The sequence below is a fragment of the Nothobranchius furzeri genome, chromosome 4 (assembly GCF_043380555.1).
Source record: "Nothobranchius furzeri strain GRZ-AD chromosome 4, NfurGRZ-RIMD1, whole genome shotgun sequence".
Taxonomy (NCBI): Eukaryota; Metazoa; Chordata; class Actinopteri; order Cyprinodontiformes; family Nothobranchiidae; genus Nothobranchius; species Nothobranchius furzeri.
In genome coordinates, this window is record NC_091744.1 from 62,288,009 (window position 1) to 62,315,289 (window position 27,281).

The following is a 27,281-nucleotide window of genomic DNA, read 5'->3' on the forward strand; positions in this document are numbered from 1 at the left end:
CTTATGTTGAAGAATCTGATTGGACATCATGTTCCTTAAACTCGGCTGTGATTGGTTGAAGGTTGTGCGTGGTGTGCAGCCATTGGTTAGTCTCCAGGCGTTTAACAGAGTGAGCTCGCGCTGTAGAAGTAGCTGTACAGTCGTTGTCGCAAAGCCAGTGATACCTCCGCTGCTGCCCCAGCTTTTGTTCCAGGAGCTGAAGACTCAGCGTTAGACTAGTATTATCTCGAAATGAAACGAATGTGGTTGATTGGCCTTCTTTTTGGTCTTCTAGCCTTTGGTGAGTAGTGGAAAGAAATAAATGTCCTCATACCTCAAGGGTATGAAATTATTTGTATGTCGTTTCTAGCTTGTAAGCTAATTATAGCGTTCATTGTAGATGTTAAGCTACTCTTATAACAACTTTTAGATCTGATTTAATTCATTTTTAGCTACAGACCGCATCGCATTTTATATGTAAGTCCTCTGGTGTCCATTTATCACGCCATTTTTCTTTCCTCCAGAAGTTTATAGAAGGTAAAATTCAGGATAGCGTTGTCGTGAACTGAGAATGGCAGCAAGCATGCTTTTATGATATCAGCACTCATCTGCTATCCTTATTGGCCCTTCTAGAAGCGTCTAGAAGCGTCTACTACGTATGCTAAGCTAACTCTCATCCCCAGATGAAGGGTTGTTGCACTCATGCACGTTCAAACAATAGCAGCAGAACTACATGAATTACCTTACATCAACTCATCACGTACTAGCATGTTTTAAGTGTTTGTGTATTCATGGCAGCTGCTGTAAGGGCTGAGGATGACGTTGACGTGGATGGAACAGTGGAGGATGATTTGGGAAAAAGCAGGGATGGCTCCAGAACAGATGATGAGGTGGTGCAAAGGTAGGCGCATCTTTATTTTGCCCAAAAAATGTCAACCACTAAAACTCTAGGTCAGCCTGACCAAGCTTGTGTACATAGGTCACAAGGGCAACCTTGAAATTGTAATAGAAGCAGAGCTTTAAAGGCTCAGTTGGTGTTCCATGCCCTAGGTCTTCTAAAAGCATGCATTTTTGAAGCTGTTCTTTAATATCACCTTTTGTGTACACATCTGTCCCCAGAGAGGAAGAGGCTGTCCAGCTCGATGGTTTAAATGCATCTCAGATCAAGGAACTCAGGGAAAAGTCTGAAAAACACGCCTTTCAGGCTGAAGTCAACCGTATGATGAAACTCATCATCAACTCTCTGTACAAGAACAAGGAGGTCAGCAGGCTCAAACATTTATAAGCAATATTTAAATTGTTTATTTGGGAACCTAAACTCTGATCTGTCTGTTTCAGATTTTCCTCAGGGAGCTGATTTCGAATGCTTCAGATGCTCTGGATAAGATTCGCTTGTTGTCTCTCACTAATGAAGAAGCACTGTCCACCAACGAGGAGCTCACAATCAAGATAAAGGTATGGACATAAGAAAATGTCAGTCTAACTTGTGAGACTGTGAAAATCACCAGTTTTGTTATTCCATCTTCTCCCCAGTCGGATAAAGAAAAGAACATGCTCCACATCACTGATACTGGTATTGGAATGACTAAAGAGGAACTGATAAAGAACTTGGGCACCATCGCCAAGTCTGGCACCAGTGAGTTCCTAAACAAGATGACAGAGATGCAGACCGAGGGCCAGTCGACGTCGGAGCTGATCGGCCAGTTTGGTGTGGGTTTCTACTCTGCTTTCCTTGTTGCTGACAAGGTCATCGTCACATCCAAGCACAATAATGGCACTCAGCACATCTGGGAGTCTGACTCTAACCAGTTCTCAGTCATTGAGGACCCCCGCGGGGACACATTGGGCAGAGGAACCACAATCTCGTAGGTGTTATGTGCTTCAACTCTCTAAACGTCTGGTTATGCCTTTGAGCTGTTGAGCTTCAATGTTCTGCTTTATCTTTACAGACTAGTCCTTAAGGAAGAGGCTTCAGATTATCTGGAGTTGGAGACGATCAAGAATCTTGTCAGGAAATATTCTCAGTTCATCAACTTCCCCATTTATGTTTGGGCTAGCAAGGTGATTAAAACTTTAATTTTTACTCTAATGTAAAACAGAAACTATGCTACAGAGCAAATGGTTATGCTGTTTCTATTGACATAAAGACTGAGACGGTTGAAGAGCCCATTGAGGAAGATGCAGAGGAGCCAGAGAAGGAGACTTCAGAAGACGAGGCTGAAGTGGAGGAGGAAGAGGAGGACAAAGATAAACCAAAGACCAAGAAGGTAGTGTCATTTTTAAAATGGGTATAAATTGTGATTAACCCATTTTATTTAAATAAAGTTTGTCTGTTCAAATGAGGACATGGGCTCCCAACTGGACTCAATTTAAAATCAGAAGTATTACAGAAAAGGCCGACAACTGTTACACTATTGTATGTTTTGTTTACACTATTGTATGTTTTGTGTAGGTGGAGAAGACTGTGTGGGACTGGGAGCTGATGAATGACATCAAGCCCATCTGGCAGAGACCAGCTAAAGACGTGGAGGAGGACGAGTACAAAGCTTTCTACAAGACCTTCTCAAAGGTAGGGATGGGTTTGTGTGATCTTCTTGATTCAAACTGGTTTAGATGTTTAACTCAAGTCTCCGCTTCAACAGGACAGCGAAGACCCTCTGGCTCACATCCACTTCACCGCCGAGGGTGAGGTTACCTTCAAGTCCATCCTGTTTGTGCCCACCTCAGCCCCCCGAGGCCTCTTTGATGAGTATGGCTCCAAGAAAAACGATTACATTAAGGTTTGTTACTGAAACCTAATGTAGTAAAATTGTGTTCAGGCCTTTTGACATTTATTTAGATCGTTTGTTTATAAACAGCTGTTCGTCAGGAGAGTCTTCATCACAGACGACTTCAACGACATGATGCCCAAGTATCTGAACTTTGTCAAGGGGGTGGTGAGTTATTTAGTTTTAAGTGAAAATGCTAAATATAAGTTGGTTTTGGTTTATTTTTTTAACTGATGCCACCTAAATGTCATGCTTTTTTAGGTTGACTCTGATGACCTGCCTCTAAATGTGTCCAGAGAGACTCTGCAGCAGCACAAGCTGCTTAAGGTGATCTCTCCGTTCACTTTAAATACAACTCTTCACTCTGCAGTTTATTTATTTTTTCTTTCATTGCTCCTCTTCCAACAATGTGGGAGAAACGGATCCAAATGTATTTAATCAAATATCAAAACACGATTTTATTTTTAGGTGATCCGCAAGAAACTGGTCCGTAAAACTTTGGACATGATCAAGAAGATCGCAGAGGACCAGTACAACGAAAAGTTCTGGAAGGAGTTCGGAACCAACATTAAACTGGGTGTCATTGAGGATCACTCTAACAGGACCCGTCTGGCCAAGCTGCTCCGCTTCCAGACCTCCCACAGTGAAACTGTCCAGTCCAGCCTTGAGCAGTATGTGGAGCGCATGAAGGAGAAGCAGGACAAGATCTACTTCATGGCTGGCACCAGCAGGAAAGAGGTGGGTGTGTTTGCAGTGTGATGTGGTGTAGCTTTAACAGGAAGTGCTGAAATGTAAGTGATCACCTGTTATTTTTTTGTCTTCAGGCTGAATCTTCTCCTTTCGTTGAGAGACTGCTAAAGAGAGGCTATGAGGTGATTTACCTGACCGAGCCCGTGGATGAGTACTGCATTCAGGCCCTTCCAGAGTTTGATGGCAAGCGCTTCCAGAATGTGGCTAAAGAGGGTGTCAAATTTGATGAGAGTGAAAAGGCCAAGGAGAAGAGGGAGGCTCTAGAGAAGGAGTATGAACCTCTCACCACATGGCTGAAGGACAAGGCCCTCAAGGATAAGGTAGGGGTTTGATTTTAGTGCACATGACCCGTTTACATTATCTAACTGATGTCTGATCAGGGTTTTTATTCTCCAATAGGTCGAGAAGGCTGTTCTGTCTCAGAGGTTAACTGACTCGCCGTGTGCTTTGGTGGCCAGCCAGTATGGCTGGTCAGGAAACATGGAGAGAATCATGAAGGCACAAGCTTACCAGACGGGCAAAGACATTTCCACAAAGTGAGTAATACACCCAGGAATTGAAGTATTGATGTTTACTCATCAATCCTCCTCAACCGATGTTGACTCTCTGTCCCTCAGCTACTATGCCAGCCAGAAGAAAACACTAGAAATAAACCCTAAACATCCTCTTATCAAGCAGATGCTCAGCAGAGTCAATGTATGTGTGCCTTTTTGATTTTATTTCTAAGCCTTTTATTCTAAAACAAAGTTGGCTGAGCAGTTTCTACATGTTTCCATCACATCTTCAGGCGGATGCTGAGGACCAGACTGCATCAGATCTGGCAGTGGTTCTGTTTGAGACGGCCACGCTGCGTTCAGGCTACCAGCTCGTCGACACAAAAGCCTACGGAGACAGAATAGAGCGGATGCTCCGGCTCAGCATGAATGTACCCCTGGATGAACAGGTAGGCGGTAATGTGAAGTTGGTTTCTTTGCATTGGCTCGGTGAGTCGGTTCTTTAAGTCTGCTGCTGTTTCAGGTTGAAGAAGAACCTGAGGAAGAGCCAGAGGAACCGGCAGAGGATGACTCTGAAGATAAAGAGGAAGTTATTGATGATGATGATGAAGATGATGAAACGGTGAGATGACTTTTAAAATGCGTTGAAACGGTAAAGAACTGTACTGGGTGTGGCAGGTTCTAACTTGTATTTTGTTTACAGATAAAGACTGATAAAGATGAGCTGTGAAGCACTGAATGGGAGAACGTACCCCAACAACAACGAAGCTGGAATCAGACTCAACTCCAGTCCATCTGTGGTTGACGCTGTCCTGGGTGGGTCCTTGGGTTAGGGTTTTTTAAGGCGAGCATTGTTTGTGCAGTTTTTTTTTTTTTTTTTTTTACATTCCCCATGACTGTAAATTTGTTAATATTTAACTGACCTGTTTATGAAGATGCAATCCTGTCTATTGATCTAATAAATGTTACCAAAAGTGTCATCTGTGCAGAGAAACATGATTTCCGTACCAGATTTGAGATTTTCATGACCAAACATCCACCTGGCCCTTGGGTGCAACATCTCAAATAATCTTTAGGGAGTCGCACAGAAGTGGAACTACATGCAAGCTAGAAGCAGAAGGGAAACTACCTGCAGTGTTGGACTGTTTCCTGTATCTGCTGGCTGCTGTGATCTGATAAAAGGCTTCAAATAAAAGACTAGTTGACCTCAAGAAAATTTTCAAGATGCTTTCAGTGGCAACACAGAAGATAATTTGAGGCCCTGCAAGTTCACTGAACAAAATATTAAAATTACGAAAGAGCAATGACTTAAATGCAGCATGTGGATCAAATATGGATCTCAAACCTTTAAAATGTAATTAGTGGCAAAACTTTAAAATTCAGTTAAGAAAACTGACATTTCTCTCCAAATAAAAGTTAACTTCTTGGCAGTTTACAGAAGATTTGTCACAAGGTACAGTAATACCTTAATAGATGACATGCCTTTTAATGTGGATTAGATGCGTTTTCATTGTTACTGTAATTAGAAAAGCTGCATCTTATTGAACCTCTGGATGGCAAGTCTAAAACGTCCACCAGATGGCGGTATTGCTCACTTTTAAATGATTGACTTGTAGGCCACTGGAGCTTACTATGTTCAAAACTAAAAATGGAAATTTACATTTATGAATAGAAATTTTACTTCAAAACTTTCTAAATTTTATAAAGATCAACTTCCACTGACTGGATGATTGTTTTTAGACTTTGCTGCAATTCTGACATATTTTAGACATTCTACTTTTAGGAGAACTGATATTTGACGACATGCGTCACCTCCAGGCCACTCAGCAGACTGCTCAGTCCGTTAAATTTTCTCTCCAAACTGCAAAATGGTTTTCTAATCGATAAGCCTACTTACACAATTAACTTATCACCCACACAAGGAAATAAATGTCCATATGCATAAAAAGTCTTTGCAAAAAAATCTAAACATTTTAGTCGAAATCCCTGATTAATTTATATTTTTAGTGAACTTGAAAAGAAATAAATGCAAGAACGTGTCTGTTTTTGCAAAACAAATGCATTTCAAACAAATGAGTAGATTATATTTCGTCTTGTGTCAGAACTGGAATTTGGGTAGCAAGCTTTGAGTAATGTTTTAGAGAGGGAGCTAGACATTTGCTCCATGATTATTACCAAACTTAGATCTGCAAAAATGTTTTAAAATGTCTTGTTGTGCATCAGGCGTATTCACTTTTTGCCTCAGAGAAAAATGAAAAGCAGGTCCATAAGAGATGGATCAGCTATGGGAGCCATTCTTTTTACAATAAACTTCAGCTTCCCTTTTAGCCTACTTTAGTTTAAATGGTGCAAAAATATAATCTTGCCGATAAACTGTTTTAATATTTATCTGATTAAATAACTTCACACATTTTCCTGTTTGCAAATTTACTTTTATTTTATCTCATCTCAGAATAAAACCTGATTGACAAAATTGCTGCACAGAAGACGAAATAAATCCTTTACAGCTCAGATTGTGGGAAAGAGCCACCACGGCGATTCTCCTTCCCATAATTTGTATTTTGTGACAGACTGCAGTTTCTGCGCCGCTGCCGCTCATCTACGCAATCCCTGGATAGGTGGTTGCCATGGATTCCTGGGTCACATGCGTGGGTTTCCTATAGCCAGAAGCAGCAGCAGCAGAAGATGATGCTTGGACCAAAATCCAGAGCCATTTTCATTCAGGAAAAAGAGAGGATCCGCTGTGGACAGCTCGTGGCACACCCGCTTATTCCTAATCTCAGCTGCGCGTGCATCCCTTCTTCTTCTCCCCTTCATCTTGGACTTGCAGCAGATCGGTTTTGTCCACATTCATAGACTGAAAACAGGAATGAGTATAGAAATTCCTGAAGGACTGACGGAGCTGTTACAAAGCTTTACCGTGGAAGTGTTGAGGAATCAGCCCAGGGACTTGCTCGAGTTTGCGTTGCAGTACTTCACCCAGCTGAAGGACAGCGAGACCAAAGAGGCCTCATTTGGCAATGAGCAAAATTCGGCCCCGAGATCAGGAAAAGCGGTCAATTTTATTGACGAGGCCATGCAGATCGATTCCGAGAACGGAGAGGACGACGACGACGACGATGACGACGAGGAATTCACAGGTGGTCTGAACGGTTGCTGCTTTCCTTTGTCTTTTATCTAAACACGACTGTGAGAAACGCACGTGAATGCGGATGACCTTAATGTTATTTGAAGCATGGGCACGCGTCGCAGCGGTGGGGGATAATGACTGATGCACCGGCGCTCCGCCACCTTGCATCCACCACCGCCGCGCTGTCAGTTGCCATATACGGTCACAGAGGATGAGCGATGGTCACAATGTGTCTGTGCGAGAAAATGATCCTTAAATACCAAACAGCTGCCATCTCAACGCCGGCACCACAGTGTGCTAAAAAGCACTCAGAGTAGGAGTGGATGGGGTTGAATATTTGCAGTCTCAGATGCAGGCCCAGATGGGCCTATTTACCCTCCTTAGCTAATAGAAAATAAGACAAATTATATATTCAATGCTTTCAAACATGGCATGGATATGGTCAAATGATCTGGTATGCACTAAATTGTAGCTTATAAGAGTAATCAGTGCAGGGTTGCTAGACAGCAGAGCTCTGACCTATCATCAATGGGAGTAGTGGGGTCTGGGGACCATCTGGTTACATAAATGCAGGTGCACCACATTCATTAGTTTAATAGTCTTTTTTTGGGGGGGGGGGGGGGGGGGGGGGCACTTTCATTGAGTCAGCACCGCCTGCAGGATGTCTGTGAATGACCTCCTAATGCATTTTTCATTCTGACCTTTTGTGGCATTATTCAAAGACCCTAAACCCACTTCAAAGCAGATGTTCTCATTCAGGTTTTACCCCCAATGAATATGGATCCCCAAGAGCAATGCTCCAGAACTGCAGCAACCTAAACCATTTCCAACAAGAGCAAGTTTAACACCTGGCTTTTATGTTTTACAGCTCCGGTGATAAACAGATTCATCAGAAGAGCATCAGGTGAGTTACGTTGGGATGCCTGACGTATTAAAGGGAAAAGTCTGGACAGTATCATCTCATCTGAATGTCGGGGGGAAATTTTCCATCTGTCTGTTGTAACTGTCCCTTCCCTTATAATAATAGGATTGATTTATAACAGTGTGTGAAGCCACTTCGTGGTGAACTTGGTTTATAATATCAGTGAGTGACGTGGGTGCAGAAATCAGGGCAAGAAGTGGTCCTTAATTATCTCTGGCTAAGAATAGTGGTAAAGTTGTAGCTCTGCACTGGAACGGATGGCTGCAGTTTTTCCAATATAAAAAGTGTGAGGAATATTCTGCAAAACATTTAGTATCTATTTGAACATAAATATATCTAACTAGGGTTTAAAATCTAAGGGTATGATTAATGTTGCCCCTGACTGATCCTCATGCTCATTTACACACATGCAGGAACATTTCCTTTTAGGAGTCTAAAATGCTTAAAATCATGTCACTTGTACTTACATTTTATTATATAAATTGAATGTGAAATTCTGTATCTTTAAGGTCTTCCATCCAAAACGTTTATCTCTTCTGAGGTTTAAATGATAAATGACCCACACTTTTATAGCGCCTCTCAGAGTAAGGACTCCAAAGCACTTTACACTACAGTGTATCATTCATCCATTCACACACTCATTCACACACTGATGGTGATGAGCTACGATGTAGCCACAGCTGCCCTGGGGCGCACTGACAGAGGCGAGGCTGCCGAGCACAGGCACCGGCAGTCCCTCCGACCACCACCAGCAGGCAAGGTGGGTTAAGTGTCTTGCCCAAGGACACAACAGCAGAATTCTCTGTCCGGAGCCAGGATCGAACCTGCAACCTTACGATTACTGGACAACCCGCTCTACCTGTTGAGCTACTGCTGCCACAGGTTTAGCCAAAAGATGAACAATTTCACCTCTGATTTGGATGAAGCACAATGAGGCTATCAGTGTTTAGTCACAAAATAATACATTAATTCATCCAAAGAATGCATTCTAATGTATTTGCAGAAGAAAACTGTTTTGTTACAACAACAGCCATAAGTAGTGCTCTGCAGAAAACACTGAAATCAAAAAATATTTTGAGCAAAATCTAAAGATAAAACTAAGTCAGCAGGTTAACAATGAAAATAGTAAAGAAGGAGCCATGCAACATGTATACAACATGTGTCATTACACACACAAGAAGGACGACTTCCTTTATATTTGCTTATACAGGAGGATTCATTTTTACATAAAGAAGTGAAATGGAAAATAAAGAATGTTCTCCTGAAGCGTTCTCAGTGATGATGGAGCTGAATGAATCCATTGGACAGGGTATCCTAAAGAGAGAAGCAATGGCATCAGTTATCACAACTGGTATAAATGTAGTTTACTTACCTCCGTTGATCTTTCTCTAACACAGTTTGTGCTGAGGCCTTCAATCCAGATGAAGATGATGAAGATAAGGAACCACGGGTAAGCTGTAGATAGAAGTTTGGGTCCATCTCTTTCTCGTTAGTAGCATGTATGTTATTTGTTAGCTTTCTCGCATGCACCATGTTTCATACTGGTTAAGGTTCATGTTTTACAATGACACTCTTAAATTGGCTTATTTTTGCTTTGTGTTGCAGGTCACTTACCCCAAAACCGATGAGCAGAGATATAGACTACAGGAAGCATGCAAGGACATTCTTCTGTTCAAGAACCTGGATCCAGTGAGCAAATTATTTGTTTCACTTAAAGCCATCATAAAACCATGGAACCATGGATGGCCTGAGGCTGCAGGTTTTTGTTGCATGCTTAGAGAAAGATGTTTGATTTGGGAAAACAATTTCCAAACACTTTCAACCCATAAAAGCAGGACAGGAGACAATAGTTGGATGTTTCACTGAATTGTCAATTTGAAAATGTTAAAACTGTAATCGAAAATTAGATAAACTATTTGACGTAAAAATTGTTCATGACTCTTAACAATGTTCTAACATATCCATCCATCCATCCATCCATCCTTCTTCTTCCGCTTATCCGGAGTCGGGTCGAGGGGGCAGTAGCCTAAGTCGAGAGGAATTCTCTCTCCCCAACCACTTGGGCTAGCTCTTCCGAGGGAATCCCAAGGCCAGGTGAGAGACAAACTCCCTCCAACGTGTCCTGGATCTCCATTTAAGCCTCCTCCTGGTTGGACGTGTCCAGAAAACCTCACCATGGAGGCATCCTGACCAGATGCCCGAGCCACCTCAACTGGCTCCTCTTGATGTGGAGGAGCAGTGGGTCTACTCCGAGCCCCTCCCAGATGACCAAGCTTCTTTCTCTATCTCTAAGAGAGAGCCCAGCCATCCTGTGGAGAAAACTCTTTTTGGCCGCTTGTATCCGCGATCTCACTCTTTCGGTCACTACCCAAAGCTCATGATCATAGATGAGGGTAGGAACGTAGACCGACCGGTAAATCGTTATAACATAGTATAGCTATAAATATATTGTGGAGATAAAAAGAAAAAGATTAGTAAAATGGTTCTCTCGCATTTGCCTAAAATAGATAGAATAGAACAAGAACAAGAATAGAATAGAATAGCATAGAATAGAATAGAACAAGAACAAGAATAGAATTTATAAATCCCACAGTGACTCTATAAGGCAGCGCAGGAGAATAGAAAATAAACAATGCAGGTAAATACACAAAGGCAGTAGGCTATTGTTGTAACCTTCAGCAATTAGAAGAACAAATAAAAATAGATAATCCAATTTCCAAAAAGAAACAGCATAAAGGATATCAGAGCAGGAGAAACAGCCGGCTGCTACCACTTCAACTTAGTCCCAAAAAGACATACACTGTTTGAAGTCACGGACAACAAAAGATGTTTGGACCTAGAAAACAGCAACTGGTGTTTAGCTCTATCCCGTTTCCATAGCAAATGCGGGTTTCTGGTTCGGGTGGGCGGTGATCCAGGGAAGATACTCGAGGGGAGGGGTGAGTGTTAGATGACGTGTTTGCATTCAAAACCTAGCTTGTTCAGATTCGCTATAACAGCTTTAACGTGATTTTATTATGTAATTATATAATAAGAAAATTGACATTTGCCACATGTTACACGGTTCTTTAATGGGGGCAGAAGTCACATACCGCACTGGATGCCACAGTTTTATTTTGAGGAATTTACTAATCCTGTGAAAGAGATGGAGATCTTAGAACTAAGTGTATTGAACATTAAGGATTAAATAGACAACGTGTGTTTCTCTCTGCTTTCAGGAGCAGATGTCCCAGGTTCTGGATGCCATGTTTGAAAAGTTCTGCACAGAAGGAGAACACATCATTGATCAAGATGATGATGGGGATAACTTCTATGTAATAGAAAGGTGCTTACTGTGACACATAGTTTTCAAAATGTTCTAAATGTAAAAAAACAATTTAAAAATCTAGGTTATTTTTGGGATAAAATATTTATTTAAATTTTTGATTTGATGATTATATTTTCCTCCAGCGGGACATTTAACATTTTCGTGAAGGTTGACAACGCAGAGAAGCTGGTGGGCTGCTATGACAACAGAGGCAGCTTTGGAGAGCTGGCGCTGATGTACAACACCCCAAGAGCAGCCACAATAATTGCAACCTCGCCTGGAGCCCTTTGGTGCCTGGTGAGTAAACCAGCACATAGTTCTACTGGAGCACAGCGGGCTCCTTGCTCAGGTTTTAATATCACTCTGTGCAGTCAGTTGTCTGCAGTAAAAACACACTGGCACTGATGCTAATTCTGAAGGTAACAACATGCAAACTGAAATTGTTACATAAACATCATTATAAGCCTTTACCTGTTTTGGCAAACATTTTAAAATCAAACATATCCTATTTTAAACTTTATTAATGTAATGTCCGTTTCAATCAGACAGTTCATTTATTTCACACAAAACTGGTCCTGGATCAGAGCAGAAAATGAAGAACTCAGTTGCTGCCAGACCTCTTTATGTAAAACATCTCATTTATTCATGACTCAGTGAAGTGTGTGTCCTTAAAAAGTGGGTAACAGCCCTGTTATGTCATCTCTGCGAGACTGGTGAGCGATGCCGTGGTATCCTCTGCTGACCTGAGCACTCCAAGTGAACAGTTTAGTCTGTGATCAAGCAGCAGTCCCTGTTTAATGTGCATCGGATTGGGCATTAGGTGTGGTGCCAACGAGTCTCTGAGCTAACAGAAGATTACAGTGGAGCTTTAATGGAGGTGTGTCATGGTAAGACTAAGGCTTTAACCACTGGAGCTGTTGGGTTGGTTTGCTTGAGGAGGGATTGCTAAAAAACACCATCTGCAGCTAAATCTGCTTCATGCAACTACGTTTTGAAATCTGTTTTGTATTATTTTGTTCTGAATTAATGAAACAATAAAGGTTTCTTTTAACATTTTATTACTGAAATAATGCAAAACGACACGCTAGAGCGCCCCCTATCGTCCCTTTTGACAGTAAATGATTTGCTTACTTAAAGCAGGCTTCTATTGACACCTGCTGTGTAATCCGGTTTAAATGTTTGCGGAGAAGGCAGAGAAACCTGCAGCAGTAGAGGAAATGCAACGTGAGGAGAATGCAGAATTATGGATTGCATCCCTATTTGTCCACAACAGTGTTTTTGTGCTTCCTGGTTTGATTATTGAAAACGACGTTGATTTTTTTTCTTGCAGAAATGTATTTCGTAACAGTGCATGGCTGTGTATAACAAGACAAAATATATACCTGTGTTTCAGGATCGACTGACATTCAGGAGGATCATAGTGAAGAACAACGCCAAGAAGAGGAAGATGTATGAAGCATTTATTGAAACACTACCACTGCTCACATCCTTAGAGGTAAACAAAAGATGAGCTTTTTTACTCAAGTGGCAACAAACTGCATCATGTTGTTACAGTAAAAGTGTAAAAAAAAACACATTTCATTTTGTCGGCAGGTGTCAGAGAGAATGAAGGTGGTGGACGTGCTAACCACTAGGGTGTACAATGATTCACAGCAGATCATTGCTCAGGTGAAGACACTTTAAATTAGTTTTGTGTCTGTAAAATTTGAGTTGCTAGTTTTTGTGCTCAGAAGGTCATATTGTTTTTCATGACAGGGTGATTTAGCAGATTGCTTCTACATCGTGGAGAGTGGCCAAGTTAGAATCACCATGAAGAGAAGCCGGGTATTTATTTATTCTGAGGAAACTTTCATATATAGTTACTGTATTAACATGTGATAACATGTGTTTATCATTCCAGACAAAAACAGACCAGGAGGAAGAGGAGGTGGATATTGCCACATGCACAAGGGGCCAGTATTTTGGAGAGTTGGCTCTTGTCACAAACAAGCCCAGAGCTGCATCTGCCTATGCTGTGGGGAGTGTCAAATGCTTGGGTACATTTTGTACAGTTCTATGTTTTGAAGGGTCATAGCTCATAAATGCTCATAAATACAATTCTGTTGTTACTGTTTTTGAAATATTTTAGCTTGTGCTATTAAGAGTATTTGACAAACCTGATAAATGTTCAGGTCTATTTTATAAATACCCCCAAACCCCAAAATGTGAATTATTGCACTCATTGCTGGAGTTGATTTATACAACAGTTTCACTAAATAATATCTAATAAGTGCTTTAAAATAAAGCACACTAAGGAAAATGTGATGCTATAAACTTAAAATATAGATAAACAAGTTTAGGTATTTTGTCAGTTTTTTCATGAATGTATTTTCAGACGTCTTTTTGAATCCACATACCAAACATATGTTTGCTTTGATAACGTTAAAATGTAACAAAAAAACGTTGGTACATAATAAACATAAAACAGACAAAGGTTTCCTGATTTTGGGATCACCTCAGTTATCATGACAAATGCTGGAGAACACTCTGATGACAGAAAGCTCTCATCAGGTGCACTGCCATATCTACAAGGCGACCAACAAAAGCTCACAGTTTTTTTGCGGGTCTACCCCGGTCACTATCTTTTGTACTCCCAAAGATTCACTTGGGTACTTTCTTTTCAAAGAGTAGTTTCTCATCTTCTTTGAAGTACAAACATCCAGGACTGAAATTGTCTGGAAGCTCGTCTTACTTTCTTATTCTGATGTTTTAAAATTCTATTTAAGGTTCAGTAAAGGAAGAAAGTTTACATTCTTCAGAACAGTCCAGATTACTGCTTATGAGTCGACATCAGGTATGTCCAAAGTGCTGCCCAGAAGGAATTTGATTTAGCTCGGTCTCCGATTGTATTTCTACATTAATTAATTTTGTCTCTCCAGCAGGCTTTTAATGTAGATCAATACTTAAAAAAAAATTACGTTCAGATTTTTAATAGGCCAAGTTTGGACCTATTTTAAGGAGTGCAATAAAAACAAATCACCATTATTTGTTGGTCTTTTAAAAAAAATCCAAATTTTGTGACCTACGACTACTAATTAGATGCTTTTTGACCCTCGTCTTGAAAATGTTTGGACAGCTTTAGTCTACATTATTTAATTTCTGTAAAACAATTCCTTATCCCTTCCTTTTTGTTAGTCATGGACGTTAAAGCCTTTGAGAGACTGCTCGGCCCATGCATGGACATCATGAAGAGGAACATTGCTAACTACGAGGAGCAGCTGGTGACCTTGTTTGGAAGTAGCCCTGAGATTGAACAACAGAATGCATGAGGTGACTCCTCCAATGGACCATAATCAAGATGATACAAAACACACTCATACACAAAAAAGAGGCTTATATGGATGTTTTCCATGTTACTACTTTAAACAAGCTTTTTTAAGAAAACAGAAAACAAGACATGTAAATATCCACCACTCTACATCTGAAACAAGACGTGTTGAGTTTGCAACCGAACGTCACAGCTGCAGTAAGCCAAAGCAGAGTTGCGTAGATGCTTGTTTAATTACATTTGCCATGATTTTCACCCTAAAATATGTGTGCATTTTACTTGTTGGTGCCAAGTGCTTTATTTGTTGGTAAATGAACACTAACTTTCGCTTTTCTTCATAACGGTATAGCAGTAATGCATAATGTGTACATTTCTGATCCATGCTTTTCATGAACTGGGTGCCAAAGCTAGTTACTCTTACTGGATAATTGTGAGCAGATTTGCCTCCTTTGTTTGTCAGCGGAGGTGCAACATGAGAAAAATCAGGACTTTTGATTACAGCAAAATGTAGTTAGCCGTCATACGAAAATACGTTTGTTAGTCATCAGACTGAAATCTTTAAATCCATCCCCATAATTACTGTTAGTACATGTTTGTGGCTTTTTGCCCAATGCTCTGCTTTTTCAACAAAGCAAACTTCAGAAACATAGCTGATAGTTTTGTAACAAAATACAACACATTGCTGTAAATTTTTAACTATTTACTGTTGGACCCACTTTTAACAACATCCCCTCTACTCTGTAGTCATTATAAGTGGTGTCTCAAGAGAATTGATTTTGCTGTGTTTTATTGTAAATTTTAACTCATTTCGTGTTGGTGAAATATACATTTTTAAGACATGCATCGTTGTTGTCTACCTCTGCCAATAACTTTTTGCAGTTCTTTTTCTTCTTCTGTTTAAGTAACTGAAGTCTTCTGTATTCTGTCTGCTGCTGAAATTGTTTTGAACCGTGTTAACATTTAAAAATGCTGATTTCCCCTCCACCACCATCTGGTAGCAGTTTTACTATTTGATGGCTAAACCACAACAATGGCTACAAACGTTGTTTCAATTTTCATGTCAATAAAAAACATTTTATAAATCTGTGTAACATGATAACATTGCATGATGTCCATAAAGCAGTAAGGCATATCTTTAGGGGTGGGGTTGTCTCAAAAATGGTTTATTCTCCATTTATTTATTCATTCATTCACATTGAAGGCATTGAATTACTTACTTGTTAGATATTACAACAGAGAGCTCTAGTTGTAATCATAACGATAAAATAACTTGTAAATAAAGCAGCTGTATAGCTGTAGCTGCAACATTGCAGAGAAAGCACAATGTATTGTTCACAGTTTTGCCAATCAGCTGTTACTGACTAGTGACAGGCATACAACTTCAGCCAATCACAGCAAGAATAACAAACTATGCACCGCCTTTTCCACGTTCAGTGATATTTTAACCAATTCGATGCACGTATTTCTCTTACTGACGTTTTTGTCAACCAATAGGTGGCTTTCTTTAGAACCACTGAATCCCACCTCTCGAGTGAACGCTTCAGAGTTTCTTGATGGCGATAGGTTTGGTAAGTGGGAAGTTAAGTACTCTTTTTCGAAGAAATATACGTCTCAAACAGTTTTTTTACGCGATCTTTGTGCCATCCACGTCTCTTTAGCCCCAACACGAGGTTTTATTGAGGTTGTCATCGTTTTGTTTCACGAGAAACGACATGTTGAGATCGAGAATGTTTTTTTCTCGCTGTGACGCTTGTTGTTTTGATGACCAGAAACCCACCGAGGGCACTTTTGTGTGATAAAACAAGTTCTTTAATTGGCGAAAATGGCTTTACTTAACGCGAAAATGTGGTTTAAATGATTTCGTGGGTTATCGTGTCATTCATTTAGAACGGAACAGCGGTTGCGTCATGCCTCAACTTGTTGACATTCTTTTGTTTACAGCGTTAGACCCGAGAGGCTGTGGGTTCGAGCCGCGAGCGTTCTTCTGCTCTTTAAAAAGAAAGGACAAAGTAGGCCTGCCCTTTAACTCGTGTCCTTTGAACGTGGTGCCGTTTAATCCATTTATTAGTTGCATTACCATTGCATTCGGGGCTGTGAAGAAAAAAAAAACATCAGCGCTTTTTACAACAGATTGCGAAAATAACAAATAAGTACTTGTTGGTGAGCTAATTCATTCGATGTTGACAGCAAAGCGTTTCTTTCATAGTGTTGTCGCATTTCTTGAAGAAACTCCACATTTGAAATGTGTATAAAACTATTTTGACACCAATATTAATTCGTGAAGTTACATCTGCATTTTAACGTATTTTAGTTTCTGTATGACATTTTTCAGGACCAGTTTTTATGTATTTATCACTTTAGCTCAGCTGCGCAGTTATGAATGAATGAGTGTTGGTGCGCATGCGTCAAATCTCAAATTTATAAACAAGGCCTCCGCGCAGAAATAGTCACGTGACTTTCAACAGAGGTATAGTACAAACAAAGGATTCAGTAAAGGCTGCTACATTTTTCATTAGATTACTGTTATCAATGATTAAAACTATTCCTGTCTGGACCACTTAATGTGTATGATGTAATTGGTATTTTATAATAAAATCTATTATCGTGTCACAGTGAAACACGATTTAAATGGGATAGACTCACTAGTTTGACACCATATTCATGTAACAGTTCGGACCCGAAACTTTATTAGGTATCTTTTAAATATATATAGTTCAGCAGCTGTTACAACTTAATTTTAAAGTATTTCATGTTGTCTTTTTGTTTTGGCTGAACCAGCTGATGCCTGAACAAGTTGGATGACGGAAGCTAAATAAGCGACACCCCTGTGAGGTCTTTTGTATATAAAAATAATAAACAAAAGAATACCTGCAGAATGGATGAATCATTTGATCCACTCAAGTGTAATGAGGACCTTCCTTCCTCACCAGGGTGCCACATGGAATACGGTAAAGTTTCAAACTGGCAAATAAAAAGCCAAACACAATTTCTTCTTTTTTTTCTGATCATTTTTTTAGCATGAATAATACCTCCATCTTCCCTCAGATGACATGCCTGAGCTGCAGGAGGTGGAGGAGGATCAGAGGTCTCAGGGGTTATTTCAGGTTGGAGCTGTGTCTCACCAGGAGCTCAGCTGCTCGCCTAACACCAACTGGCTCACTGAGTTAGCTAACATCGCCACCAGTCCTCAGAGTCCTCTGCTCAAGGATGCTCCCCACATGAGGTTTGTATTAAGACATGCTGCAATGAATGCACATAGGAGACATAAACCTAAATGATAAATGACCCATGCTTGTAGCACCTTTCATGGCCAGAGGACTCCAAAGCAATACAGTGTATCATTCATTCATTCCTTCCTTCATTCATTCGTTTATTCATTCATTCAGACACTTATGGTGGTGTATGGTGGTGAGCTACAATGTAGCCACAGCTGTCCTGGGGCTCATTGACAGAAGCGACCTATATGGAGGCTTGACACTTGTAATAACACAAAAAGTTAGCAGCATATCTTAAAAGCTTTTTTTTAATTATCTCCTCTAATCAATGTGATTTTTTAGGCACCATTATTTTTAGAACATGCCAGAATTAGAAAAATGTCATTTCTGCAGTAATGCACTAAGTTGTAGTCCACTGTTGCTTTCAAAATATCAAACACAGTCCTAAAAATGTTGTTACTTGACAAACGTGTAACCACTGTAAATGAAAATTTCTGAATGAAATTCATCACATTGTCAATTTCAGGTCATCTCCTGTTCACATCTTTGGAAGCAGCAATAGTTTACATTCCTATGCTCGGCCCCCGTTAGCCAGCAGCGCACCCAACCCTTCCAGAGGCCACTTCAGGGAGCGCAGGCGTGTCAGGGTAACTTCTCAGTCTTGTACCCCAGAATCATAAGAACAATTCATGTCAGTAGAGCTGAGGATTATTCTCTGCTAAAAGCAATTAAACATTTTTTGATTTTGACTTTTTACCCACCACAGGCCAGCAGTGAGTCAGAGTCCGGGGTTTTCTCCATGTCCTCGTCATTTTCTGATGATGAAGACATGGCATGGTCTCATTCCTGGCCCTCCACAACCTGGCACTGCTTCCTCAAAGGTGGATATAAACATTTCTCTATAGCTTTATTAGTTCACTCATATTTCGACATTTTGAAGTGAATTTAGCCTATACTAAATTACCCAGATAAAAAAATAATTTTCATGTATTTGCAGAGTTTTAGACATTGTGTTATTCATCATGTTACTTTGTTGTGCTAATATTCAGGAACTCGCCTGCGCTTCCATCGAGGTCCTAATGTGGAATGGCAGGAAGCTGATGAACTGGGGGATTCAGATGATGACTCGGATGATGAAGCCATGATGCAATCCTCATTTTCTCTCAAGGTGAAGAAACTAAAGTGAATTTAGAGTAGGGCCGTACGATCTGACGATATAGGATTGTTAAGGATTATGATGTGATGACAATCTACCAAAGCTCGGCGATTGTAGGACCGTCTATTTACATTCTGTGGCTCGTCAGATCCATTATTTCTGGACGCATCAATGGGCACACAACATTTTGTCTTTTTTTCTCTCCATTGAGTCATGCATTTGCTAGTTTGCTTCTGTCTGCCATAGATGTCAGCATGACAGTCACACTAATGAACCAATCAGAGCAAGTTTAAAGAGCAAGTCACCCCTACCAGAATCTTACTCCACTCTCTGTTTAAAAAATGCAACAAATGCTGTTGCCTGGCAGACTGAGTGCATAGCCGCTAACAAATACAAATATACACACACACACACACACACACACACACACACACACACACACACACACACACACACACACACAGGCTCACCATGACATTGTGACATCATATGGTACCAGCTAATGTCAGAGGGTACCTCTTAGCCAATATCGATGGCTGATTAAAATTAAAATGCAGTGTAGCATTTTTACCTGAAGAGGGTGCAACACTGACAGTTTTAGGTAGAAAATGTAAACTTTTACAAAGATGCCCTAAGGTGCCAAATTACATTTATATAGTTTATCAGCAAAAGAAAAAGTAGATTTTGGGGTGACTTTCCCTTTAAGGCAGCTTGTTGGTTTGCTTAGCTGGGGTGCTCGGTAGAGCTGAGGAAAATAATCTAATAATCGATGCATTAAGATGCGGACATAAATGATTATGAATCGAAGAAGCACACCATGATAATCGATATTGTGGATATGAGCCACCTCAAGATGGAATTTAAATAATTTTACATTAATCATAAATATATAATAAATGAAAGTGCCTGTGGGACATTTGACACACACTCAACTCAGATGGATAGATAGATGGATAGATGGATGGATGGATGGATGGATTTTAGGTTTCTGAAATCTTTTATCCTATTTTCTCTGAAGAGATATACTTTAAAATTGATGTATTTTACTGGTAAATAACTTCCAGAAGATTTGAATTGTTGAATTGGAAAATATAGTGATCGTGATTTAGCCAAAAAAAAAAAAAGGCTATCTGATTTATTATTATTTTATTGCCCACCCTGTTTTTAGAGTCAGATCATTTCATTTATACTATTCTTGCACTGGCCACAAGATGGCATACTGACACAAAGCCAAAGTAGAATTATCCATCTACTCTCTGTGTGGTGCGTTTATGGTCCTGTGACAGAAACAGATGTTTCAGGATTTATGTCATTTGTCTCTAGAAAACTTGCACAGTAACAGTGACTTTAACCCCTGGTAAAGACGGAGGTAATATATCGGTTTGTTTTATCTACAGAGATATGGTTCAGATGGACTTCAACTGGTCAACCATGAAGAAACAATCTCTTTTGGCCAGGCAGTTCTTAAACTGACCTTTGACCCTGGCTCACCAGATAATGGACTTCTAACAGCTGAATGCCGATTGGATCACCCATTTTTTGTCAAAAACAAAGGTACTGTTGGACTTGCTTATTTCTGTAGCATGATTTCAATCCAATATCAAGTTTTATACATTTATATGAGATCAGTCACTGAGAAAATAAATGCAGACTTTTCAGGGTTCTGTTTAAACTAAAAGCTTTTAGTCTCATCTAATTTATGACTCACTATCTGCGTTTGTCAGGGTGGTCATCCTTTTATCCAAGCCTTACCGTGGTGCACCATGGGATTCCATGCTATGAGATGCAGCTGGGAGATGTATGTCTGCCACCAAACCACCCAGATGCTATTAACTGTGACGACTCCGTTGTTTTTGACACTTTCAGAAGGTAAAAGGCTTATCTTACTGTGGATATTTTTGGGATTTATGCCCATTTGTTTGGATCTGTTTTGCTCACGTCAATAATAAACAAGTAAAAATAATCCTGACAACAGAACTTAAGTCATTAGGTTTTATTGTGTTTGACTTCGTTTTCCGTACTGTATGCAGCTACGACTTCACCCCGCTAGATTCCTCTGCAGTGTACGTTCTCAGCAGCATGGCTCGTCAGCGCAGGGCTTCTCTGTCCAGCGGGGGTGCTGTCAGTCCAGACTGTGATAAACTGGAGCGGTCCTCCTCCCCACAATCCTCCAGTAGCAAGTCACACAGGAGCCACTACTCAGGGACTGCCAGTGGTGCCACTCCTACAAAATGCAAGCGGCCAATGAATGCCTTCATGCTCTTTGCCAAGAAATACCGTGTGGAGTACACACAGATGTATCCAGGGAAGGACAACAGGTGATCAGAGAAATGCAGTTTATTGAAGCAAAATGTGAAAATGTTTTTAAACGTGTAACCTTTTAAAGGTCAACTTCACTGAAAACAACATTTTTAATGATTGTTTCTGGTTATAATCGGTCACTCCCGAGTGTTCCGTGCAGGCTCAACATGAAAGTAGTCTTCTACACCTATCTCCTGCTTTAGCTTCTGATAGAAAATAGACAGTGAGATGCTAGGATTTGAAAAATCTGACAGATCTACATCACACTGTCACTTAACATTAATGGACTCACCTATCTTGACTCACGAAGGGGAAGGCTGTTGGTTTAGTGTTCAAAAAACGGCAGATAACATCTGGGCCTAGGAAAAGCTAGCCATTAGCATTAGCAACTCCACCTCACAGCACAACCACTTCAGGCCTGTGGTATTTGTGGAGATAAAACACCAACATTGCAAAGCAAACAGTCAGTGGGTTGCAGGATGGCGGTCTCTCGACAGACCAGGATTCCCCACCCCTGTTTTATACGTTAACACTAAATCAACATGCTAAATGTTTAAGGGATTTTTAAGCCATTTTGAATTGTGTTGTGTAAAATTCTTGTCTTAGCCATAGCAGATAGCTTCAAGAACAACCTCAGTTGGAGAAACCAAGTTAAAGTCCCACAGGACTGATGAGTTAACAGCTAGTCTGAGCTCATACAAAACTAAAGTGTATTACTGTCATCCTAAAACAGCTCCTGTTGACCTATTTGTGGTGGTCGTGCAACATTACTGTATAAACCTTTATACTGGACTAGTCATTAGCCTATCAGTCTTTATGTAAAGTATTTCTCAGAACTGAAGTTGAGTAATCTTGCTAAACAGACAGAGCTCACCACTAGTAGCCATAAGTTACTCCTGATGCTAACAAGATCTCTAAAGGAAATCATTAAACTACATAAGCTAAGCTCACTTTTAGCTCTGTCAAATTAAAACAATATTTTTCATGATCAATCCCATATTTAGATACCACTGTTAACTCATTCACTGCCAGCTGTTTCCTGAGTAGAAAAGCCCTTCGCTGCCAGTGTTTTTCAGCATTTTTACAGTTTTTTTAAGAGTCACAGAATGTTGCACTGTATGATGATGTCAACGCCAAAACTAAAAACAACGTAAACTCACCTCTTACATCAGGAAGAATCTGCGTGTTTTGAGTGTTATCCGTTCATTCATAATCCGTTGTCGATTTGTGATCGGCAGAAGCTTTTCCGGTTCACGCCTCACTTTCTTTTACAGCAGCGGCCCAAAACGATCTCCTAACACATGGATTTTCTGCTTCCTGATCACATGATGTGTGACGTGCACAGATGAAGATCGGCTTTAGAGCTGGGATGTTTGTTCTCACGGTGTGGGGGCTCGTTCCGACGCCCAGACAGTAAAAAATGCAAATGACTACTTTAGTCGTCATTGGCAGTTAATGGTTGGATTTAAAATGACGACTGGCAGTGAATGAGTTACAAGATTTGAACTGAATGTTTTTCACAAAGTTGATGTTGAGTCTGGTTTGTGTCTAAGCTCATTGATGTGACTTGATGCTTATTTAAAGGCTTTTGTGGAACATTAGAAGCTAGTTAAGCATTCTTGAGCTCAGCAGTTGGTACCATTAAAACATGATAGAAGATGGAACAAATGGATGAACATATTAGAGTCAGCCGTCTGTTTTTACAAACACCACGATGAACAGACTTATATCGATTATACAAAATGAGTAATGCTTGCCCTGATTAAGGGTAAAAGTAGCTTGTAAACTCTCCAAGTAATCAGTTTGATCATTTATAAGTGGAACATATATAGAAATCTGTGTGTTTATTTTTTAGAGCTTTGGTTTCAGATGTTGTGAAATGATAAGAAGTAGATTTTTTTTCTCTGGAAAAAAAGTTAAAAGAAACGACAACCAAAAAGGAATACATTTTTCTTTGTTTCCAAACATTCCCTCTAGAGCCATTAGTGTCATCCTTGGTGATAAGTGGAAGAAGATGAAGAGTGAAGAGAGGAGGATGTACACCATGGAAGCCAAGGCTTTGGCCGAGGAGCAGAAAAGACTCAATCCCGACTGCTGGAAACGTAAACGAACCAACTCGGTAAGGAGCATTAATAATTAACATTCTTAGCACCTTTTCATAGAAGAAGAAGAAAATATCATTTCTATAGCGCCTCTCAAGATAAAAATCACGAGGCGCTTCACAAAAACAAAAAAAAGTAAAAATATAAAAAAGCATTTAGAAAATGTTTTTAAAATATATTTGAAATGAGCAAAAATTGGTAATTGTGATTTTAAAAATTTGTTAAGAAAGAGAGAGAGTGAATAGTGAAGAAGGAAATCAGTGGATCCTGAGGAAGGTGGGAGAAGGTTGGGAGAGCAGAATAAAGAGGGGGGTTGAAGAAGGTCATACAAAAGCATAGTGCTTCAGGGTATCCGCGGGTCCTTAAAAAGTCTTAAATTTGCTTTTCCAAATTTAAGGCCTTAAAAATCCTTAAAAATGACAAATAATCCTTAAATACAGTTTCCAAAGGTCTTAAATTACCAAAGACCCAATAAACAAGATTATTTTATTTCAACTTTCATGAATTTCTAGTTAGTGTTCAGCATTTTTTGTGTATGATATTGGCATAAGCAGAACTGTACACATTCAGTTGGTTGTGAAAGGGGGCTTTTTTAGATGAGCACATTAGCTGGTTAAGCTAGTGGGAGATTGCGCCATGGGGACGTGCAACTTTTATGGTAACTGGATGGCTAATCCCACATTCGCAATAGCTGGAAATTATAGTTTAAATTTAATTTTAAAAAGTAGCTTAAATCTGGTCAAATTGGCCTTAAAAAAGGTCTTAAAAAGTCTTAAATTTGGCTCCCTTAAACCTGCAGATACCCTGTGCTTCATAGTGCTTTTCTCACTGATTCGGTGTTTCTTTCTATTCACAGGGTTCCCAGCAGACCTAGAAGATCCCCCAGAATCCTCATCTGCTGGTGTTTTTACACAGAGGTGCTGAATTTTCTGGACCGCTCTGCGTCTTTGCTCTCCTGTATTGTTGAGATTTAACTGTGATGCTGACTTCACTTGCTTTTGTAATCTTGACACATTATAACTACGAAACAGTTATAAAATATATATATGAAATATGTAATCTAGTCAGTAACCGTGCATATATTTTCTTACATCCTTTGTTTCAGCAACATCTTATTCCCTTCAAAGAAAATGTGTGAAACTTGTATTTCAGGTCATTTCTTATTCAGTGGCGGGCAAAAACAAAACCAAGATGCTTTAAAAGAGAAATAGGGAAAGCATCTATTTGTAACTATGAAAGAACATTTTTAGAGAACTTTTTTACGACTATCCATATTGATATTTTTAAGATGAAATATATTGGACAGATTTTTAACCCATACAGTTTGTACAGTCTCTGATTAAGTCTATCCACCCAGTTGGAGGTGTTACAGTACATTGCAAAAACACTTCAGGTTTTTAATGTAAGTGGTTATTTTCTTCTGCACTTTATAAAAAATAATGTAACCGGGTCCCATACAACTATTGTATACTAGTTAAACTAACCCCATTTTCAGGTTGGCATGTCTTTTAAGTGCTTTTGTTCATAATGTACAGGTCTCAATGCACCAACAACCCCTTGCACAAAATTATCGTTGTATGATATTATAAATAATTTTTTAAACTTTGTATCAAGGTGTGTGGATTTTTTGTACGGTTGTAGCTGTCATTAACCTGAGACCTGAGCTTTTGTGACAATATTGCGGCTCACATTGACTCTGTCCTTTGTCACGCCTTCACTTCACCACAGAAGATCCAGAACATCAGAGTTCACACGGCTTTGGACCCTCAACTGCAAGCGATCAAGCAGTACATTCAATCAGGGTGGCCAAGAGCTTGAAAAACAGATACTGGAGATGATTAAAGGTTAAAGGGTAGCTGTCAGTGATTGAGGGATTAATGACCAGGGGGAATCGTATTGGCATTCCCAGAGTTGAGAAAATTCAGAATGGTCATCAAGGGCTAACTACATGCAGGGAATGGGCCAAGCAGTCAGTTTAGTGGCTACGGATCTCACAAGATATTAATAAAGTAGAACAGTGTCAGTTCTGCAGGGAAAACAACACATGAAGGAGCCATTACTGTCAGAGTTACCATCCAGGCCACGGCAGAAAATAGGAGTAGACCTGTGTGAACACCAAAAACATGCATATCTCGTAGTGACAGATTACTATTGGAGGTGCTTGGAAAACTTGTACTTACCATCTACGAGCAGCCAGGTCATTGAGAAACTGAAATCTACTTTCACACGTTATGGTGTTCCAGATGTGCCGGTGAGTGATGATGGACCTCAGCTTGTTTCAGGTGGGTTCAGAAAGTTTAGTGTGGAATATGATTTCAAGCATATGACATCTAGTCCGCAATATCTGCAAAGTAACAGTGAGGCTGAGCAAGCAGTTCAGGTAGTGAAGATCCTTCTCAGACAGGAAGATCCCTTTTTAGCTTTGATGGTATCCAGAGCCACACCGTCAGCATCTGCTGAGGTCAGCCCGGTGGAACTGTTTGGTAGGAAAATCAGATCCACATTACCCACCTTGCCTGAAAACCTTGCCCCAAAATGATCAGGACAGTGTGAGACAGACTGATGTTAAGGTTAAACTGAAGCAGGCCTTTTACACTTTTTCTCAGTCGCTTTGGTGCGTTTCTCAGAAGACTATTAACATTTGCACAGCAGTTAGTGCATTTCCCAAAACAATTAGTGCAAACTGCAAAACCTAGTGGATAGCCTGCAAAAGAACGTCACATGCTCAAAATTGATAATCCATTCCTCAAAAGCAAGTATTCATGTCACTGAAACTGTCAGTGCCATCAAAATGAAAAGTCTTGACACCATCTTTATGAACAGGATAGTCAAATGGCTTTGCCATGTTTTCACCATGACAGTTTATAATTTCAGTGTTTTCCATTGCAAGAATATCTGGTGACACCAGAAAATGCTCAAGACAGCACTGTGCCCTACTTGTACAGCCATTTGAAATGTGCAGTAAAGTTACTGTAGATGTTATGGGAGTAACTGAGACACTGAATACATATGTTTTACATTTTTACTGTATAGAAGTGTTTGTAATTCTACAGCATTGTGCAAAAGAAAAATATGCTACAGTCACTTGTTTAATGTGGAATACATGTAAACAAAAAATCACCCTTTTGGTAAAGCTGTGCACAAATGTGAACAATATACAGTACATGTAACAGTACATACAGTATTGCACAGTACTGTAACATACAGGTACAGTAAATCATTCTGGCACATCCAGACGTTCCTGTCTGTCTGGCCACATATTTTCATCTACATCACAACGGATGTCATCCCTTGCAATGCAGCGAGGAAAGTATCTCCTGGAGTGTCAAATCCACCCTCTGCAGGACTCTGCTGTGATGTCATCACAAGTTGCATCCATAGCTGCTAGCAGGGCCATTTGGGTATGTGGATGCCTGTCATATACCTTCCACCTCCAGGAAGAGAAAAACTCCTCAATTGGATTTAGGAATGGAGTGTAAGGAGGAAGAAACTCCATAAGCATCCTGTCGTGTGCTGCAAACCACTGCCTGACTACAGCAGAGTGATGGAAGCTAACATTATCCCAAACCACTACACACATTGTCCGATTATCACCAGGACACACACCAATTTTCATTAGTGTGAGATAAGGTTCACCTGAGACAAGTCATTTATGGAGATTTCCATGGAAACTCCTTAAAAATAGGGTTTTCAAAACGGGTGTACAAACTGTTTGACAAGATGTTCAACAGTTTTGAGTGCAATGACACAAGCAATGAAATGAAGACTATTAGTTGTAAGGACAATGACTATTCAGCCGGTACAAGTATCAATAATTGTGACATTCATGATAAAAGCAAGGAGATAGTGA

General features: G+C 40.0%; 3 protein-coding genes across 3 annotated transcripts; all 3 read left to right on the forward strand.

The window, feature by feature from the left end:
• Positions 1-111: 111 nt before the first annotated feature.
• On the forward strand, positions 112-4,968 carry hsp90b1 (heat shock protein 90, beta (grp94), member 1). Its single transcript, XM_070550311.1, has 18 exons — positions 112-280; positions 778-880; positions 1,099-1,240; positions 1,318-1,434; positions 1,513-1,844; positions 1,929-2,040; positions 2,127-2,246; positions 2,432-2,548; positions 2,622-2,759; positions 2,838-2,915; positions 3,009-3,074; positions 3,216-3,485; positions 3,572-3,817; positions 3,897-4,033; positions 4,115-4,193; positions 4,285-4,440; positions 4,515-4,613; positions 4,695-4,968. The coding sequence occupies exons 1-18, from the start codon at positions 232-234 to the stop codon at positions 4,719-4,721; spliced, it is 2,388 nt and encodes a 795-aa protein (XP_070406412.1). The 5' UTR covers positions 112-231; the 3' UTR covers positions 4,722-4,968.
• Positions 4,969-6,726: 1,758 nt separating this feature from the next.
• Positions 6,727-14,795, forward strand: LOC139069642 (cAMP-dependent protein kinase type II-beta regulatory subunit). Its single transcript, XM_070550314.1, has 11 exons — positions 6,727-7,131; positions 7,990-8,025; positions 9,441-9,493; positions 9,649-9,732; positions 11,262-11,368; positions 11,494-11,647; positions 12,744-12,845; positions 12,944-13,018; positions 13,106-13,174; positions 13,251-13,386; positions 14,525-14,795. The coding sequence occupies exons 1-11, from the start codon at positions 6,861-6,863 to the stop codon at positions 14,656-14,658; spliced, it is 1,221 nt and encodes a 406-aa protein (XP_070406415.1). The 5' UTR covers positions 6,727-6,860; the 3' UTR covers positions 14,659-14,795.
• A 1,361-nt stretch (positions 14,796-16,156) lies between these two features.
• hbp1 (HMG-box transcription factor 1) lies at positions 16,157-25,038 on the forward strand. Its single transcript, XM_015964164.3, has 11 exons — positions 16,157-16,225; positions 17,436-17,605; positions 17,703-17,880; positions 18,399-18,519; positions 18,639-18,753; positions 18,922-19,040; positions 20,426-20,582; positions 20,753-20,897; positions 21,059-21,346; positions 23,307-23,448; positions 24,288-25,038. Exons 2-11 carry the CDS (start codon positions 17,533-17,535, stop codon positions 24,303-24,305), a joined length of 1,356 nt encoding a protein of 451 aa, XP_015819650.1. The 5' UTR covers positions 16,157-16,225; positions 17,436-17,532; the 3' UTR covers positions 24,306-25,038.
• The last annotated feature ends 2,243 nt before the right edge of the window (positions 25,039-27,281 follow it).